The sequence below is a fragment of the Staurois parvus genome, unplaced genomic scaffold (assembly GCF_062004578.1).
Source record: "Staurois parvus isolate SC_StPar_1 unplaced genomic scaffold, SC_StPar_1.0 ptg001051l, whole genome shotgun sequence".
NCBI classification, from domain to species: domain Eukaryota; kingdom Metazoa; phylum Chordata; class Amphibia; order Anura; family Ranidae; genus Staurois; species Staurois parvus.
Genome location: NW_028318847.1, coordinates 1,873,588 through 1,893,267, shown reverse-complemented (window position 1 = coordinate 1,893,267; position 19,680 = coordinate 1,873,588). Strand labels below are relative to the sequence as shown.

The following is a 19,680-nucleotide window of genomic DNA, read 5'->3' as shown; positions in this document are numbered from 1 at the left end:
GCCCTTTCCGGATCAAATCAATCCAATGGTGTTTGAGCTGTTCCTTCTGGAATCATACAAGATCCACCCAGTTTTTCACGTCTCCCTACTTAAGCCAGCTGTTCCTGATCCTTTTCCAGGGAGAGTAGAACCACCTCCTCCGCCGATAACAGTTGGGAAGGAGACGGAATACGAGGTTGAAGCAATCATGGACTGCAGAAGGTGGGGAAGACAAATCCAGTACCTGGTCAGATGGAAGGGGTAGCCACCTGAAGAAAGTTCCTGGGAACCAAAAGGCAATGTACATGCCCCCAGGCTTCTCCAAGAATTTCATTCTAAGTATCCTGAAAAGATGGACCAGGTGGGCATCAGGAGGCTGCCCTTTAGGAGGGGTCACTGTCAGGGTCCTGTCCACGGCAGAAGTTCTGGAAGATTTGGCATTTCTGCCAGTACTCTGCATGGCCGCAGAAGCACACATCAGCCTCAAGTTTCAGCCTCAAGTTTCTGGATGATCTCTAGCTCCTTGTGCCGTTACTGTTTCCTGTGATTTTGACTTGTGATTTCCTGTTACCGACTGGGCTTGCTCCTGGACCTGTCTACTCTGCTTTACCCCTGATCTGACCTTGGCTTTGCTTCCAGATACTCTCTCGCTTGCTCCTCTGTGTATGACCTTGGCTATCCCATCTGACTACATCTGCTTTGATTCCAACCTGGTACCTGACCTTGGCTTGAACAGACTACCCAGTAAACATCTAAATCCTGGAAGGGCTTGCATACCACGCACAGGCGCCTCCTGTCTGCAGACCTATCTCCGTGCACCAGCTGTGCTTCTGAGTGGACCACCAACCAACACTTCTACAGGCGACCTGTGTAACTTTGGGCCTGACTCCCGCTGTCCCACTCTCAGGGGAGTCCGGAACTTAGCCACAAGGGAAGCCCTCTTTTTATTAGCCTCCATCACCAGGTACATGATACTGTCTTGGGACTATTTATTTCAGATGTTAGGTGCATTTGGGTTTGGCTCCTCCTTTTTTACTTTATTGCGGGCACTATATTGTAATCCCTCAGCCCAGTCTCTATTCATGGATACAAATCTGCTCCTCTGTCTATTGGGAGAGGTACTAGACAGGGTTGCCCCCTTTCCCCTTTACTTTTTTCATTAGCAATCGAACCACTTGCTATTGCTATTCGTTCTGAACCTGCTATCTCTGGTATCTACTATGGCAAATGAGATCATAAATGTGCCTTATTTGCTGATGATGTCCTTATGTATGTGTCTACTCCTTGAGTGGACCACCAACCAAACAAGAGGAGTAATCTAAGAATCCGTGGGATCCCAGAAACAGTTACAGATTTAATGCCAGCTGCCATTAAACTATTCAAATCACTATTACCTGACCAGGAATCTACTACCTTCCCATGTGATCGCCTACACAGGGCTCTACGCCCTAAACTGCCACCTTATAAACCACTGAGGGATCTGGTTCTTTGTATGAAGAACTTCCTAATTAAAGAAGATATACTTAGAGCGACCAGGAACACTCAAAACATCCTTAGATGGCACAAAGATTCAAATTTTCCCTGACATCTCGCCAGCAACATTAGAGAGATGCCATACAATGAAAGAAGTGTCACAATGCTTGCTCCAGCTAAGATTCATTATAGATGGGGATTTCAATTCAAACTCATTATCCCTCATAACAGTACCACATTTGTAGCCCAGACCACCAAATACTCCTCGTCCTACACCAATCTGGTTCACTCCAGCTTCTAGGTGTGATAGATGTCGAGTTCGCCATGAGGTTTGATGAAAAGACAATCACGATGTGTTGCCATCTTGATGCAGCTAACCTTGAAGAAGAATGTAAGGGGGGAAGAGATAGGCGAAAAAGGAGAGAATTTTTTTCTCCATCTCTTTCTCTGCCATATAGTAAATGCCATCTATCCCCTCGGACTAAGCTCATTTGATTAAAACCTTGATGGTTATTAACCTCTCTGACGGTATTCCTGAGTATAGCTCGGGGTTAAGTTTCAGTACCAGAAGCGGTAACCCCAAGCTACACTTGGGATTACGCTGCAGTGTTGCTCTGGGATCCCTCGAGCACTTACCTTGTCCTGCGGTCCCGTGATGTCCCCCCTGCAGCTTCCCCGGCCATGTCCTCCGGCCGATGCCGGCATCCATATTCCGGGTTCCGTTCCCTGCAAGCGTCGGGATGTACGGGGGACCGAACCGGCGGGAATTTAAAAAATTTAAAAATGTTACATTCACTCAATACACTAAAATCTGATAGTATTACATTACTGTATCAAACCATTTCACATACATTTTGTCCCTAGTGCTCTGTCCTGTGCCCTGCCTGCATTTTTACCATTCTTTCTGCCTGGAAACTGAGAAACGTCCATGGAGTCCAAAAAGCATCCCTTTAGGTCAAAAGTGGTTTTAGACCAGCTAGAGAACAGCGATATTAAATTAGAATCACTTGCAGAATTGAGTGATGATTTGTGGGGAAATTCGTTATCAGACACTGAAAACGATTTTGCAATTTTGTTCAGTGATGTGCGAACTTGGTGCTCCATTTCAAATTTCAGTGTTTTTGGTTTGATTACATTATTGAATTAAATTTATTATTATTATATTATTTTTTATGATTATTTATTATATTATAATTTATGATTTCGTGTTTCAAATTTTATCATACCCGGGATGTTTACTAGACTCTTGTTCAGACAGATTTCAGTGAGTTATTCCTAAGAATTACAGGCCTACAATAAAAAAACAACATATTTCCATTGAAAACAATGTACCGCTTTGAGCACAGAAATACTGACATAATCAGACCACTAGGGAGGTTAACATGTCCTTTTTCTGCAAATCTATGTTGTTTCATTTTACTGAGTATTGGATTCTACTTAAGGCATTGCACCAATATGTTTTATAACAATTTTTTTTCCCTGGCACTGCCCATCTATTCCATCGCAGTGCAACTCTATTCAAAGTCAGCATATTCTCTTTCTAGAGTCCTGCCAAATTTGAATTTGGGACTCAATAGTCCCACAAGTAATAGATTATCAGGTGTTGATGTGCTCCCTGATCCGTTATTATTTTTGTATACTGCTGGTTTTTCTTTGATTGGCAGCTGTTTCTTGCTAGCTATTTGTATAAAATGTGCAAGTTAATTTACATAATATTGAGAGTTCTGGATATTGGACATGACATAGGTTTCAAGATCACTATTTCATACACTATTTTTTCTAATCAACTTAAGAAAATATACGTTTATAATTCAAGATTTTTGGGTGTTATATCAATGAATAATATGAGAGGAATCCCAAGACTCTTACACTTGTACAACATAAATTTTTTGTCTTATAGTCTCTTAAATATCACATTATGGTGATTAAAATAATTTCACACAATGTACAAGGGTTTAATTCCCCTTCCAAACGTAGAAAAGCCTTTATGCAATATAAAAAAATTGGTGCTAAAATCATTATGATTCAGGAGACACATTTTCAAATTGATAAGCATCCAAAGTATTTCCATAAAACATTCTCTCATGCATTCTATACAACACGTTCTTCTAAAACTAGGTAGAGGTGTTTCTATTTTTATACACAATTCTCTGGTATTTGATGCCCAACAAGTGTATAGAGATCCTGAAAGCAGATTTTTAATTGGTAAAGACTCTATAGTGGGTAGGGATTTTACTATCACAAATGTTTATGCCCTAATGAAGCCAACACAGTATTGTTTAGGGACTTTTTGATAATTTAGAGGGCTGTCACTCTTTTCATATGTTGGTGGGCGGAGACTTTAATCTAGTGTCTCAGCCTTCCCTTGATAGAAGTAACCCAACCACCAATTTAAAAGCATTCCCTAAAACTCGTCTAAAACTCCTCAATAATAATCAATTAATTGACTCTTGGAGAGCCCATAACACTGGGGAGAAATAATTTTCCTTCTTTTCACACCCTCATCAAACTCAAGCTAGACTTGACTATATTTTTTGTACCCCAGTTATTTTGGCTAATTCTCTTTCAGCTGATATACACCTATGTGCTTGGTCAGACCATCATATGATCTTACTAGCTATTTCATATACTGGACTGCCCGATACTCCATACTCATGGCATCTGAATGATACATTACTTCTGACCTTACTATAAAAGTTGAAATCACTTCTGCTCTGGAGGAGCATTTTACTTTACATTCTACACCCAAATCATCTATCCCTATTGTATGGGCTGCTCATAAAGTAGTTCAACGTGGCTGGTTATTCAGTATTTCTTATTATAAACATTTTGCCACAATTTTAGCCCCTAAATTGTCATCTCTCTTGAATTTTATTTTCCAAGGAAATAATTTCCCAGAAGAAATGTTATTGGCAAACATGTCATTATTACCTAAAAAGGATCATCTTTACCCACAAAACTATAGGCCGCTTTAGGTGATAAATAATGTCCTAAAAATATTTAGCAGAATTCTGGCTGACAGATTAGCCTCCATTATTTCATCTATTATTTCCCCAGATCAGTCAGGATTCATTCCAAACAGGTTAATTACAGACAATATAATGCTGCTAATGTTATACAGGATGCAAATCTACAATCTAAGGAAGATGTTATGTTACATTTAGACATACACAAAGCTTTTGATATTGTGACGTGGCCCTATCTCAACATTCTATTCCATCGTTTTGGAATAGATGGAAAATACAAGCATGGTATTCAAGCATTATACCACTCACTCAAAACAAGAATTAAAATCCCAGGCCATAACTTGGAATTCTTTTCAGTTGGTAAAGGCATTCATCAGGGCTGTCCCCTTTCACCGCTAATTTTTGCTTTAGCGATGAAGCCCCTTGCTAAAGCGATCAATAAGCATCCTGACATTGTTGGATACTCTAATGGTTTTCAAGAATTTAAACTTTGTTTGTATGCAGATGATGTCCTACTATTTATCACTAAACCAACCTTCTTTCTACTCTTAATACATTTTCCTCCCTCTCAGGTTTACAAGTCATTCTTTCTAAATGTAATGCTTTACCAATTAACCCACCTAACACAGATAAACTACCATACATGCTAAAATAGGAACAGGAATGCGGGATCCAATACTCTTTAGAAGACTGGTCTAGTATGATACTGAACCTCCCGTAAATGTACTCATTCCCTCCCTGTTAGGGAAACAGCCATGAAAGTAATAACTCGATGGTATTATACTCCCTCTAGAATTCCCAATATGTTTGTAGATTCTTCAGAGAATTGTTTCAGAGGTTGTGCAATGGAGGGATCTTTCCTTTATATGTTTTGGAACTGTGAAATATTGAAACAAGTATGGCTTAAAATATCATCCTTTGCATCTCAAATTGCAGCTAGACTTATTAACCTTTCTCCTTCAATGTGTTTACTATTTGCCCCAATTCCTGGCCTGTCTTCCCTTACTGTACAATTAATTCATACTATCTGTGTGACCGCACAGTGGTCTATTGCCTTTAACTGGAAAAATCCTTCTGTTCCCCTTTCACACATCATGCATAGAATGGACTGTATTATGTTGACTGAAATAATTTTCCATATGATCTTTGAAACCATGCACATTTTTAAAGCAAAATGGGACCCATGGCTCTCCATAAAAAAATCTCTAAATACCTAGAACCTCAAATTGTTCATTACTTCACTTTAATAAAGTTCATTATGGCATAATCAGTAGTGTGATTTTGATGAGCTTAAGATCTAATAATGGCCATATACTGCAGGTAATGATAAATGATCAACCCAACATAGGTTTGAATGATCCTTTTCTTGAAATGTATTGTTTGACACAAGAAAAAAACAAAACATTTTTGTGGAATCTGATTGAATTTCCACTATGGCTGATCACTCATTTTTGATGGAAACACAGTTGTTTACTGTCCCAGCTTCTCAATGAGAGAAGCCAATTATATTTTAACAAAAATATGATTTTTCACCAAAACAAATTTTATTGTATGTACCTATACAACATAGTTGCATGTGTGAACAGGGTTAAAAATATCATGACTTGTATGTTGAAAAGTAACACTTGTTATGAATTTGCCCTTCCCTGCACATCATTCACACGTTTAGTATTTTGCCACTTGTTATGTTATGATATTTTTAACCTTGGTCACACATGCAACTATGTTGTATAGGTACAATATTGAGGACTGGTCCTATACAAGTTCATTTTTAAACTTTCTATTTATCATAGATTTGAATCAGCAGATTTTGTAGATTCCACCAGTGTTTACGCAGGTTCATTTCTAATCCACATCCTTTAGTAACCAGGTATATTTAGTAAATGCTGGACCTGCAAACTGCCCACCTACTCACATATTGTTACTGCTGCTGTAAATGCTGGAAAAACGTATTCACATATTCATGATATTTATTTCAGTTCAAAAGCAGTATTTTTTTTCCATGAGCTAGACTTTTTTAAAACATGAATCAAAATGTTAGAACTGTTCTTTCCTGTTCAAGGGCCTGTTCACACTATAGAAACGCAGTCCAGATGCGTTTCTGCATGTGCATTTTTGGTACGTTCTGGTGCATTTCAGTTCGTTTTTTATTCGTTTTTGATGCTTTCCAGTGTGTTTTTATGCATTCCAGTTCATTTTTCCCGCTCTCTTTTTCTTCAATTTAAATAGGGACATGTTCTTTCCAGTGCATTTTTAGTGCATTCCAGTGTGTTTTTTATGATTTTTACTGCGTTGCAGTACAGTTCTGTGCAGGAAAAATGCAGCCTGTTCTACTTTTTTTTCTTCAACCAGAATGCACTGGAACTGCAAGCACTGATGTGAACTATGACATTGACAACCATATGACCTACTTTCTGTGTGTTTTGGATGCGGAAAAAAAGCAACTGAAACGCATGTAGTGTGAACTGGCCCTAAGGGTTAGTTCACACTAGATACAGTTCAGTGCACTTTTTGTCTGCATCAAGAATGCATGCACAGTGTTTTCCATGTATTCCAATGGCCCTGGTTCACACTAGTGCAGTCAGTTCCAGTCAGTTTCCGCTGCAAAAAAAAAGTAAACATGCTGCATTTTTTCTGCACAGAACCATACTGAGACATAGCAAACTGCATCAAAACTGCACCAGAACTGCATGTGGTGTGAACTTGAAGCAAAAATATATCCGGGATGTATCAGGAGCAGGGGCGGACTACCATTTGGAAACTCGGGCACTGCCCGAGGGCCCGGGGTCAGTAGGGGGCCCCATGAGATGCCCCTGGTACCTTTTTCATAGGCTTTTTTTGAGTTTGGGCAAGGACACAGGGGCCCCATGATCCCCTATTGCCCAAGGGCCCCATGAGTTGTCAGTGCGCCCCTGATCAGGAGTGCATTTTTGTAGTGTGAACTGGCCCTAACACTTTATACAGTACTTAAAGCAATAGCCACCATGATGCATAATATCATCTCTCTATAATTCAAGAAACATAAATGTGTGTATACATGGGTTTTATTTTCATCCTATGAATCCACCAGTTCGGTTCACAAACAGTTGATTTGTCAGCGATTCTTCCTTTGAATTAACTTGGGCTGAGATGTTCTGCTTCAGGGCGATTTCTTGCTGACTGAAATATAAAAGCACAAGACAACTTAAAGCTATACTACCTAAACATCTGTACCCCATGAATCATACAGGAATCTTTCTTTGCTGTTAGAGTGATAATCTTTACTGTTAGAGAGATAAGGATGCAGAACTCCCTTTAACAGTTGGTGGTGTCAGATAAGATCAGAGTGTAGATAAATGAAAAAAATCTTTTTTTTAGTGCACGCAATGTACAAGGTTATGAAAAATAATATTCACACACTCACACTAGATGTATTGGTGTCTTTATTCAAACTTCAGCTATGTAACTATGTAAGAGGAAAGCCAAACAGACTTGAGGGTTAAATACATTTGCAAGAAAAAGTATGTGAACCCCTTGGGATTACGTGGAGTTTTGCATGAATTGGGCATAAAATGTGCTCTGAACGTCATCTAAGTCACAACAATAGAAGAACACAGTCTGCTGAACATAATACTACACAAACATTAGATGTTGCCATGGTTTAATTGCACATAACATGTAAACATTCACAGTGCAGGGAGGAAAAAGTATGTGAACCTTTGGACTTAATAACTGGTTGACCCTCCTTTGGCAGCAATAACCTCAACCAAATGTTTCCTATAGTTGCAGATCAGACCTGCACAACAATCTAGAGTAATTTTGGACCACTCCTCTTCACAAAACTGTTTCAGTGTAGCAATATTATTGGGATGTCTGGTGTCAATCGCTCTCTTAAGGTCATGCCACAGCATTTCAATCGGGTTGAGGTCAGGACTCTGACTGGGCCACTCCAGAAGTCGTATTCTGTGCTGTTGCAGCCATTGTTTTGTTGAATTACTTGTATGCTTTGGGTCATTGTCCTGTTGCATCACCCATCCTCTGCAGAGCTTCAGTTGGCGGACAGATGGTCGTACGTTTTCCTGCAAAATGTCTTGATAAACTCTGGATTTCATTTTCCCATCAATGACAACAATCCGTCCAGGCCCTGGGGCAGGAAAGCAGCCCCAAACCATGATGCTCCCTCCGCCATGTTTTACAGTGGGGATGAGGTTTTGATGTTGGTGTGCTGTGCCTTTTTTTCTCCACACATAGTGTTGTGTGTTCTTCCCAAACAACTCAATCTTGGTTTCATCTGTCCACAGTATATTTTGCCAGTAGTGCTGTGGAACATCCAGGTGCTCTTTTGCAAACTTCAAACGTGCTGCAATATTCTTTTTGGACAGCAATGGCATCCTCAGTGGTGTCCTCCCATGTACTCCATTCTTGTTTAATGTTTTCCTTATTGTAGATGTATCAACAAAAATGTTAGCATGTGCCAGAGATTTCTGTAGGTCTTTAGCTGACACTCTGGGATTCTTCTTTACCTCATGCAGCATTCTGCGCTGTGCTCTTGCAGTCATTTTTACAGGACGACCACGCCTACGGAGAGTAGCAACAGTGCTAAACTTTCTCCATTTGTAGACAGTCTGTCTTACCGTGGACACATGAACATCAAGGCTTTTGGAGATACTTTTGTAACCCTTTCCAGCTTCATGCGAGTCAACAATTCTTGATCGTAGGTCTTCTGAGAGCTCTTTTCTGCGAGGCATGGTTCACATCAAACAGTACTTCTTGAAACCAGTAAACCCAAAACAGGTGTGTGTTTTTTAAGGGCAGGACAGCTGTCAGCAACACATCCAATATCATCACACTGACTGGAGTCAAGGTTGGCTCACTCCTGGCTCCAATTAGCTCTGGGAGAAGTCATTAAGCTAGGGCCTCACATACTTTTTCCTCCCTGCACTGTGAATGTTTACATGTTATGTGCAATTAAACCATGGCAACATCTAATGTGTGTGTAGTATTATGTTCAGCAGACTGTGTTCTTCTATTGTTGTGACTTAGATGACGTTCAGAGCACATTTTATGCCCAATTCATGCAAAACTCCACGTAATCCCAAGGGGTTCACATACTTTTTCTTACGACTGTATATAAAGTAGAATCAAACTCAAAAACAAACATTTATTATACTGCAGCTTACTAATTCTTAGATTTGATGGCTGCATTAGTTTTCTTTTTTTAGACTTTCTTACTTTTTATTTTCACCTAGTAATCTAGCTGGTATTTTTTTTACATAACAAGCTGTCTTGAAGATATAGCAGTTAGGAGGTTGAAACAAAACCATATACAACTGACAGGGGTTCTTACAATGATCAGCATTGTTTTTCATCATGTGGGTTTTGTTGTATCGGGCTTGATTATGTACAATTTTATGACTGTTTAAATAACATTATACACTTTTATTAGACTGTGTGTACGTTATGATTTTTTCCAGTACCATTAAAGTACCTTACTTTTTTCCTTTCCTATTTATTGCTTGTATTTGGGATGTTGGTACCATTATACATATTTAACAGTTCAAGGTCTTTATGGTAATAAATGTATAAAAGCACATGGGACAGAACATGCAAAAGAAAGCTCACTCTTACAGGTATTGAGACATGCTTTGTCAGAATAATGCAAGCGACAAAAAGTGATCTCTTGACATTGTGTTAGTCATACTTCGCAATTGTCCTGGATTCTGTGGGACTGTCCTGGGATATCAACAAAATGCCAGTATCCCAGAGATCTGGACCATGTCATGCACTCCCACCGGGTGTAAATGTTTGGTCCAGGCAAAGGCAGAAGATGTATCAAATTTCCTCTTGTGCCATGCTGCAGAGGGCGCATCTGGTGTGGGAACATCTGCGGCCTCTGAATTGTCCAGCTGTCAAGGTGCAGAAGAGACTTCTCTGATCTGCCGTTACTTCATCCTTTTCCCTCCCTCCTAGTTTGCTTTTCTACCTTGTCCTGTGGGTGGAGAGGCTGGAGAGACTGTGCAGGGACTAAGCTCTGACAGTGGATCCCAACAGTAAGGAAAGGCTTGTGGCAATTTCTTGTGTAATTACTTGTGTTTACAAACAGTGCTGTACTTTCATGCTCCCATTCCTGCAGAACATCTCTCCTGTCACCCATCAGGAATGAGAGACAGGGAAGAGGGGTTACAGGAGTGATGTTTTGCAAGAATGGGAGAGGGGTGTCTGAAGTTATATTCTATAGGACTGGGAGAGGGGTGACATGAGAAATGTTCAGCAGGTCTGGGAAAGGGGGTGACAGGAGAAATGTTCTGCAGGGCTGGCACAGGGATGACAGGAGAGATGTTCTACAGTGATAGGAGGGGATGAAAGGAGTGATGTTCTGCAGGGCTGGGAGAATGAGGTGACAGGATAGATGTTCTGCCAGGCTGGGAAAGATATAACAAGAGTAATGTTCTGCAGTGATGGAAAAGGGTTGTCAAGAGAGACATTCTGCAAGGATGGGAAAGGGGTGACAGGAGTGATGTTCTGCAGGGTTGGGGTGGGGACAGGAGTGATGTTCTGCAGGGCTTGGAGAATGGGATGACAGGAGAGATGTTCTGCAGGGCTTGGAGAATGGGATGACAGGAGAGATGTTCTGCAGGGCTAACAGCAAGGTAAAAGGAGTGATGTTCTGCAGGAATGGGAATGCCTTGCTTCTAGCAATCGCCCTTAACCTCTCAGTGTGTGCAGGGGGAAACTGTACATGGGGGAAGGCTTTACACAGAGGGGATCAATGTGTTTGGGGTGGGGGCTTATGTGCAGGGGCTGAGGTGAGGGGGCAGGGTGGATGCAGGGTGTGAACAGAGGGGGAGCAGTGTGTAGACAGAGTCAGTGTGTACACTGGGATGGAGGGAGGAATGTGTGCAGGGAAAATGGGAACAGTGGGGTTTATTTACTAAAACTGGAGCAGCTCTGCATAGAAACCAATCAAAGTAAAGTAAAGTTTCAAGGTCTTTTACCTTCATGCATTCTATGCATGAAAGTAAAAAAAACTTTCTGTGTGCAGCAGTGCCCCCAGACCTCTCAATACTTACCCAAGCCCCATTGAGATCCAGCGATGGGCATGACAACCTCTGCTGTCCTGGGTCTCTGCCTCTTCATTGGCTGAGACAGCAAGCAGTAGCCATTGGCTGTCAATCACAGCCAGTCAGCCAATGAGGAGAGAGAGGAGGCGGGACCAAGCCACGTCTCCGTATGTGAATGGACACATGGGGCAGCGGGTACCCCCCACAGCAATAACAGAAAACAGGAGCCAGTAGAGCCTGCGGGTGACGTGAGAAGAGGAGGATCCATGCTGCTCTGTGCAAGACCACTGCACACAGCAGGTAAATATAACATGTTCGTTATTTAAAAATAAAATAAAAAAAAAAAGAACTTTAAAATCACTTTAAGGCTACTTTCACACTGATCCGCCACAAAAACACAGCAAAAGCGCATAGCCATTTTTACCACGCTTTCTGAGCGGTTTTAAACGACACGTGACTTAACTGCACCAAAAGTGCTTCTGAGAGGCATTTTTCAGCTGTTTTCCATTGATTTCAATAGGAAAAGGCGTTTTTGGGGCTTTTTTATAACTCACCTAACATGTCCCAAAGATGCTGTAAACAGAAGTTTTTACACCACACCGCAAGCGCAATGCCTCAGTATGAAGACATACATAAATATAAATTCACATACATAGGGAAGCATTTTTGTTGAGCTTTTCGGGTGCTTCTTTTTAACACAAAAGTGCTTCTTTTTAACACAAAAATGCTTCAAAAACTCCTCTGTGTGAAAGTAGCCTAAATGAACAAGCTGAGGTTAGAAGCTGATTGGTTTCTATGCAGAATTGAGCCTGAAAATCCAGCTTTTGTAAATAAGCCAAAGTGTGTACAGTTGGTAATTTTAATTTTCACTAAATCTCAGGTTTCTTTATTATTTCTGATCAGAATCTATTAAGCCACTGCCCATTATCCGTTTAATTTAACCAAGCCCACTATTTTGGCATTGCAGGTCGGAGTCTCTGTAAAGTGTGCCTTATTCTCAAGTTTTATAGTTGGGAGGTATGGTGTTAGTTAAGACAACACATTTAATAATGCTACTATGTCCGAATATATATGCATTTTTGTGTGGGTTGTTTATAAAATACTTACACTGAGACCTATGCAGCAAGTACACAGGCAGATCAGGAATACAACAAGACATATAAAGATGTATTCAAAGATCAAGATTCCAAATGCGAATTTATAAACTGTATTATCGCAGTCTCTAGGGTTGACCTGGTAGATTCTAAACACCCAGACACTTCCTAGAATGAGAAGAAGATATTAGATCCGTTCACACCTTGCTTTCATAAATGGAAACATTTGTACTGTACAATAGGATTCTCAGACCAAAACACAGCCAACAAAAAAACATAAAGGACCAATGCCATGATTGTAATACAGACAAAAGAATTAAAGTGTTACTATACCCAGGACCCTGCATTCACTATATCTGGTCCCCCACAGTACACAGAACATGGAAATGCAATTAGTTTAGTAAACATAAACTGCTAAATACCTTTTCTCATCAGCAGTTAGAGCAGTCTTGTGACTTCAGCTGAGCACTGGTTAAAGCTTGTATGAGGAGTTTTTTTCCTGCTTTAGGAGGAAGCAAAACCCCTGCCCTCTGTCTAGACAGTGCTGATTGGCCCTGTGCTGGTCACATACACTCCCCCACGGATAAAAAAAAACAACTTTCTAGCAATACACACTAAACTGAGCATGTGCAGAAGGGCTATGGGTTCAGTCTGTTTTATCAGCGTGGACGTTTGAACAATAGGAGGGGCAGAGAAGTCAGGATCAAACAGCCCTTTTACACAATGCGGAGGATTAACCCCTTAGGTTCCACAGCGAGTATAACAAGCATGCTTTACTACATATACAGACTGATTTTACTGTTGTGGGTTTAGTAACACTTTAAGATCTTCCAGTTCAAAAGGAAACAGACAGATCCGTCTCACTTGGGTACCGTGAATAAGTTTGAATAAAAACCCCCAGTACTATTCCTGAGCGTGTATGGGAACCAGCACTCTCTGGGCAACAAATCTCTGTACCACCTGGAACTGAGTTGTAGATCTCTGCTGTGAAAGAGGAAGATTTAAAGCAGAAAACATGTCAAGGAGGGGATATAAACTATGTCTTGTATGCTATGGATAATATATCTCTCAGCCATCCATTAGAAAACAAATCTCCGCTGTGATGTTACGTATGGACCTGGAGATCGACACTAGGGAAAGTGCCAGTTAATGAAGAAAGTTCAGCTGGCAACTTCTGTTCCAAGAAGTGGTCTCTCCCTCTCAGGCGGGAGAGGTAAGTATTTACTGTCTTCTCTACAGGCACATCCTTTCTCAGAAATTGGTGACAGGGTCACATTCAAACATAAGAGGATTCTAAATTTCAACTATAATAAATACTAAAAACTTTGTGTATAATAATACAAAAGACTATCCCACCATTCTGAGACTTTAGGATAGTTTGTTGCCCACTGTGGTTCCTCCTGCAGAATGCTACATCACTACAGGATGCAGTAGTGGTTTAGCAGCTGCTAGGAGATACCACAATTCCCAATGGGAACATGCTATGTGGTGAACCTCAAAATGTTGAAGATGCTTGTAATACTTCAGGTCAGCGAATATTTGAATTACTGCCCACTAGAATGCTGTAACAGCTTGAAAAACAGGGTAGCTGTGCTTGCATTTTGTTATCCTAGCAACGGGATTATAGTAAAGCAGAATTTCACTCTCTCAATCAACATTGACTTATTTTAATCCTTATGCTGCTAGCATTAGTAACTAAAAAGTGATTCCTTAGCAAGATAAAGCATGGAGACATGGATGGATGGGCAAGTTTGCTTTGAACATTTAAAATGAATTATGTAGCATTTTCAGTTTGCAGTGCTCAGATGCAGTGTAGTTCCACTTTAAAAACAAGGCATATACATTTCTATAATATGTGAAAATATGTATCAATTCCACTTTTTACTTGAAGTTGAACTGCAGCTGAAATTGTGAGAAATAGACACACAGCTAAAAACAAAATATGATTTTAGTGGAGTGGGAAAGGTTAGTCTGTGCCTTCCCGTTTTGGTGAAAACCTCCCTGGGACAGGAAGTGAAGAAAAGTCTCCCCAATGGGGTAACAAACAGAAAAACCTTTGAAGAATGTTTAGTTCTTCCCCGCTCTATCCAAGGCTAATAATCATAGCTGAAGTTAGGCTTTAAGGGGAAGTAGAAGTTATGTTAGTGTTCAAGGAATTTGGCACCTTCTGTACTTCTAGTTATGCTCCTCCATAGGATATAGCACAATATATATTTTATACACATACCTGCAATGAACCAGCACAGTGAAAAGAGACCCAGAATCCCCTCTATGGCATACGTTAACTTCTCAAAGATCAACTTCAATGGTATGAGTACAAATCCAACTAAATGAATTGAACCAGCCACTATAAGGAAGATGGGGATCTTGGGCTCAATGTTGCAATTATCGATGTTTAAGGCCCCTGTTGGTAGGAGAGAATACATTAATCACACACATTGTACTATAAAACTAGAACAATAATTGATTCTTTATGTACTTAGAAACAAATCGTATGTTGTAATTACCTATGACAATCATGGCTATGCTGAGTGCTGTCCAGATTACCACAGTGCATATCTGTGAACCTGAAATTGTATCAAATGGCATGTTAATTGTGGACAGTTATATCACAAAGCTATTAAAATGATGAAACAAAAAAATGACAGCATCACAATTGTCAACAGCAAAATCAGTAACAACACTGATAACTAATAGCAACCGTATTTAGCTTATTTAAATGTTTGTAGTTGTCTATGTTTTGCCAAAGAGAAATGGTGCACAGCCATACTCCTTCCTGCTTCCATGAGGCTCACATCCTTGCTTTTCTTGTTTGTCATCCCAGCATTCTGATCACTTAGAGAGAGGACCTGGAGCCCATTAAGCAGACACCGCTAAAAATATTGATTCAGTTGTCCTGCTTCTTCTCAGTGATGTATTTAGGTTTTGTGCTGCCCTAGGCAACACAAAAATCATCTGCCCCCACAGACACCAACCAACCCCCCCTTTCCCCCTCCCGTGGAGAGAGACTGACATCAACCAACAACGCCCCTGCCCCCGACCCAGGAGAGCCTTTCACTACTCCATCCCCCCCCCCCCCCATACACACACACTCATTTTCACAGCTCTGGACATCCTCGGGAACAAGAGTCAGGCTCTACATACACCATCAAGCAGCCCGCAGCTTCTCTTGGATCTCACCTGGTTCCCATGGCATGTGTCCCTTCTTTCATCCCTTCTTCTGGGGGAAGGTGCTGCCCCCCTGAGAAATGCCACCCTAGGCAAGTGTCTTGTTTGCCTTTTGGTACATACACCCCTGCTTCTTCTAGGTCATGGCTGTTTACCTGGTAGCCAGTGGGCTACATGCGGCCCACAGGACCTTGTGTTGCAGCCCAGGAGGAATAAGTAGCTGTGCCCTTGCACTGTGCAAGACTGAGGTGTCATACGAACAGTTCAGTCCTGCAGATAACATAAGGACTACATATGTCCCTGTGGAATCCTAGGTACTCAGCTGTCAGTGACAGCTGCTTGCTTTGCATCAGAATAAATAGAGGGAAGGACTGTAATGGTTCTGACTTCTTCCTCTGGTATTACATTAAAATGAATAATGAACATAATTTTTTACAAGGCTTTAAGTAGATAAATTCTCCTCTCTGATGTGTACTACTCACAGTAAACATTTAAAACAAGTGATAGACATTTCATACATTGGTGGACACTTTGTTAGCTAAAGTTCACCTTTCGTAACATATTACACCCTTATTTAAGGTGTAACATGTACTGTAACATGTTGCTAAAGAGCACCTGCCTGCACCCCCTGGCCCCCCATTACAGCAGGCAGGGGTTCCTCTTCCCACACCCACTGTTACAATTTACAAACAGAGTGGCTGCACAGGGCTATGCCTATACAGCTGCATCATTCATTCACCGACCTGATACCCAAATACCACCCTACCCGTGCCCTTCTCTCCTCACAGCACCTCCTACTCTCTAGCTCCCTGGTCTCCTTCTCTCATGCCCGATTGCAGAACTTCTCTAGGACTTCCCCCATCCTCTGGAACTCCCTACCCTAATCCATCAGACTGTCACCTACCCTCCTCACCTTCAGGCGCACCCTGAAAATCCACCTCTTCAGGGAAGCCTACCCCACCCTCACCTAACAACTGACCTCCTCCACTCCTCCCACCACTCCATCCCCTACAGCCATTTCCTCCTGTACCACTTTCACCTCCCTCCTAGATTGTAAGCTCAAAAGAGTAGGGCCCTCGAACCCCTCATATATTGTAATGTTACTGTCTTGTCTCTTGTTTTGTCCCCCTTGCTATTGTACAGCGCTGAGCAAAACCTTTGGCGCTATATAAATACTGTATAATAATAATAATAATAATCTCTGAATTAATAAACTACAAGTCCCATTCAACACTGCAGCAGACTGCTGGTAGTTGTCAATGAACTGCGAAGGCACTGGTGAGCACTTTCATAGTTCATTGACACTTCCAAGAGCTTTCAAACAGAAAGCCTGTACAGAGACTGAAAGCTGTAGGCGGCATTTTCAGGTGCCTGCCATTGCACTCACGATCTTCTGATCATAGGTACAATGGTTTGCAGGTCCTGAAAAAAATATTAAATGCACATTTTTTTCCTTGCGAAAATATGTGCATTTATTTATTTATTTTTATAAATGGTGAACTTAGCCTTTAACACCTTCCCACCCGGCCTATAGCAGATTGATGGCTGGGCAGGACACTTGCCATTGCGACTGGGAGTCATATGACGTCCTTTCAAAACAAGCCGCTCACGCAGCCGTGGGGCAGCAAAGCGGCACAATCTGTCCCCGGTTGTGTCCACGGGACACAGCCAATGACATATCACTACACCGCCTTGTTGCCAGTGTCATGTGATAGCTGTGACTAATCACACCAGATCCTGTCAGGCCATCCATTGTATACAATTATGTTGTTAGCTGTGACTGGTCAAGGTAGTCACATGATACAAACAAGGTCAGTCACAGCCCATCTGTATCATGTGATCAGCTTTGCCCAATCACAGCTAATCACAACAAAAGACTGAATTAATCAGTTTCATTCAGTAACAATCATTGCAAATATCAATGAAATACATTGGTATTAGCAATCATAATGTGGTAAACAAAAAAAATCCTGATCACTTGCCCAGGGTAGATCAATGTTACTATGGTAACATTGTATTGCTTTGGTCACAGTGTGCTGAAATAAAATAGTAAAAAAAAGAAAAAAATGTAATCAAAAACAAAAAAAATAATAGAAACAATTAAAAAGAAAAATACATATTCAATTAGTATTATTATTATTATTTTCACCAAAGAAATGTAGCAGAATACATTTTGACCAAACTTTATGAAGAAATGTAATTTATTTGCAAAATACGAAGAAAAGTGTGGGTTTTTTTTTTCAAAAGTTTCAGGTTTTTTTTTTGTTTTATTTAGCAAAAAATAAAAAAAACTCAGTGGTGATTAAATACCACTAAAAGAAAGCTCTATTTGCATGAAAAAATGATAAAAATGTCATATGGGTACAGTGTTGCCTGACCGTGTAATTGTCATTCAAAGTGCAACAGGCTGAAAGCTGAAAATTGGCCTGGGCAGGAAGGGGGTATAAGTGCCCAGTATTGAAGTGGTTAAACTACATGTTTTAGGATCTGTTGTGTGTAAAGGCAACAAGATGTTTGTAGAAACAGAGCTTAGAGGAAGTTGTCACATATATACATTACATATTATATAAGAGGAACCCTGGGGGGAGCCTAGACAGTACCCTGGTTGAGAAACGCTGATCTAACATAACAAGTGAAAGTCTGAAAATTATAGCAAACCATTTTAATACCCCTTTAAAACTTAAACACATAAATACAATAAATAAATTAAACATATATACTGAATATATAGTTTTAGCAACGCTCCCCCTTTGTTTGCCAACATGCAATCTTCATATCACCATCTCTGTTTTAATGTAGGGTAACAAAGAAACATAAACAGCATCACAATAGAGATAAAGTGTTTGTTTCAAGAATTGCCCAATATAGCAGACTCCTGCACAGGATATTTGTAATCTTTCATGATCATTTAACACAGGGCACATATATTTCACAAAGGTCTTAGTTATAACTGAGCGGATTCTTCTGCATTCAGCTTTGAATATTTCTGTCCATTGAATTTATTGTCACATTATCCATTCATACAAGTATCTTCATAGAAATATATATAAAGCTGCTTTCATATATTTATTTTTGTTAATGCATGTATATGCATGGTACTTCATTGATCAGATATGTTTTCCCTGTACATATTTTGTACCATATAAATGTTCAAACTCTCCCATCAATGTCTTCAACAGGTTACATTAGGAAGTTCTTTATAGGAGATCATACTAAGTTCTGCTCACATGGATTGCCAGCTAATGCCCAGATGAATGTTTACTTTACTGTACTGTACACTGTGCACATTATGTATTGACATGGTGATGTAATTTGTGGTCAGTTAGTTCAGTTACTAACAATAACAGTACGCATCCTTCTGTTAGTGTGAGGATAGAGGCTGTTCCTTAACCACTTGCCCTCCAGAGGATTTACCTCCCTTCCTGACCAGGCCATTTTTTGTGATACGCATGGCCGGACTGACCATTTGGAAACTCGGGCACTGCCTGAGGGCCTGGGGTCAGTAGGGGGTCCCATGAGATGCCCCTGGTACCTTTTTCATAGGCTTTTTTTGAGTTTGGGCAAGGACACAGAGGCGCAATGATCCCCTATTGCCCGGGGGCCCCATGAGTTGTCAGTCCGCCCCTGGTGGTACTGCGCTGCGGTACTTTAACTGACAATTGCACATCATGCAATGCTGCACCCAAATGAAGTTTATGTTCTTTTATCCCACAAATAGAACTGTCTTTCGGTGGTATTTGATTACCTCTGCGTTTTTATTTTTTGTGCTATAAAAAATAAAAGACCAACAATCTTGAAAAAAAAAAGTGGGTAAAGTGTTTATTAGAACTAATCCTTTGGAATTTCCTCCTGCAGCAGCTCTACACTGGTGGGAGGGCGAGCAGGAGATGCTAGCTTTCAGCTGCTCCAGGAGGACAATAAATGAGATCGTTGGAGGCAGGTATTTTAAAACTCTGAATT

General features: G+C 40.6%; 1 protein-coding gene across 2 annotated transcripts in view; it reads right to left on the bottom strand.

Moving 5' to 3' along the window:
- Positions 1 to 6,370: 6,370 nt before the first annotated feature.
- The window catches only part of LOC149440817 (transmembrane protein 272-like), a 63,676-nt gene continuing 50,366 nt past the window's right edge, over positions 6,371 to 19,680 (bottom strand). For both annotated transcript variants that reach the window (XM_089658036.1, XM_089658037.1), the window contains 4 exons: positions 15,060 to 15,119; positions 14,780 to 14,956; positions 12,566 to 12,720; positions 6,371 to 7,577 (listed from right to left, as the gene is read on the bottom strand). In XM_089658036.1, coding sequence (XP_089514162.1) covers positions 7,533 to 7,577; positions 12,566 to 12,720; positions 14,780 to 14,956; positions 15,060 to 15,119 — 437 coding nt within the window. In that variant the 3' untranslated portion in view covers positions 6,371 to 7,532. The remainder of the gene's footprint in view (positions 7,578 to 12,565; positions 12,721 to 14,779; positions 14,957 to 15,059; positions 15,120 to 19,680) is intronic.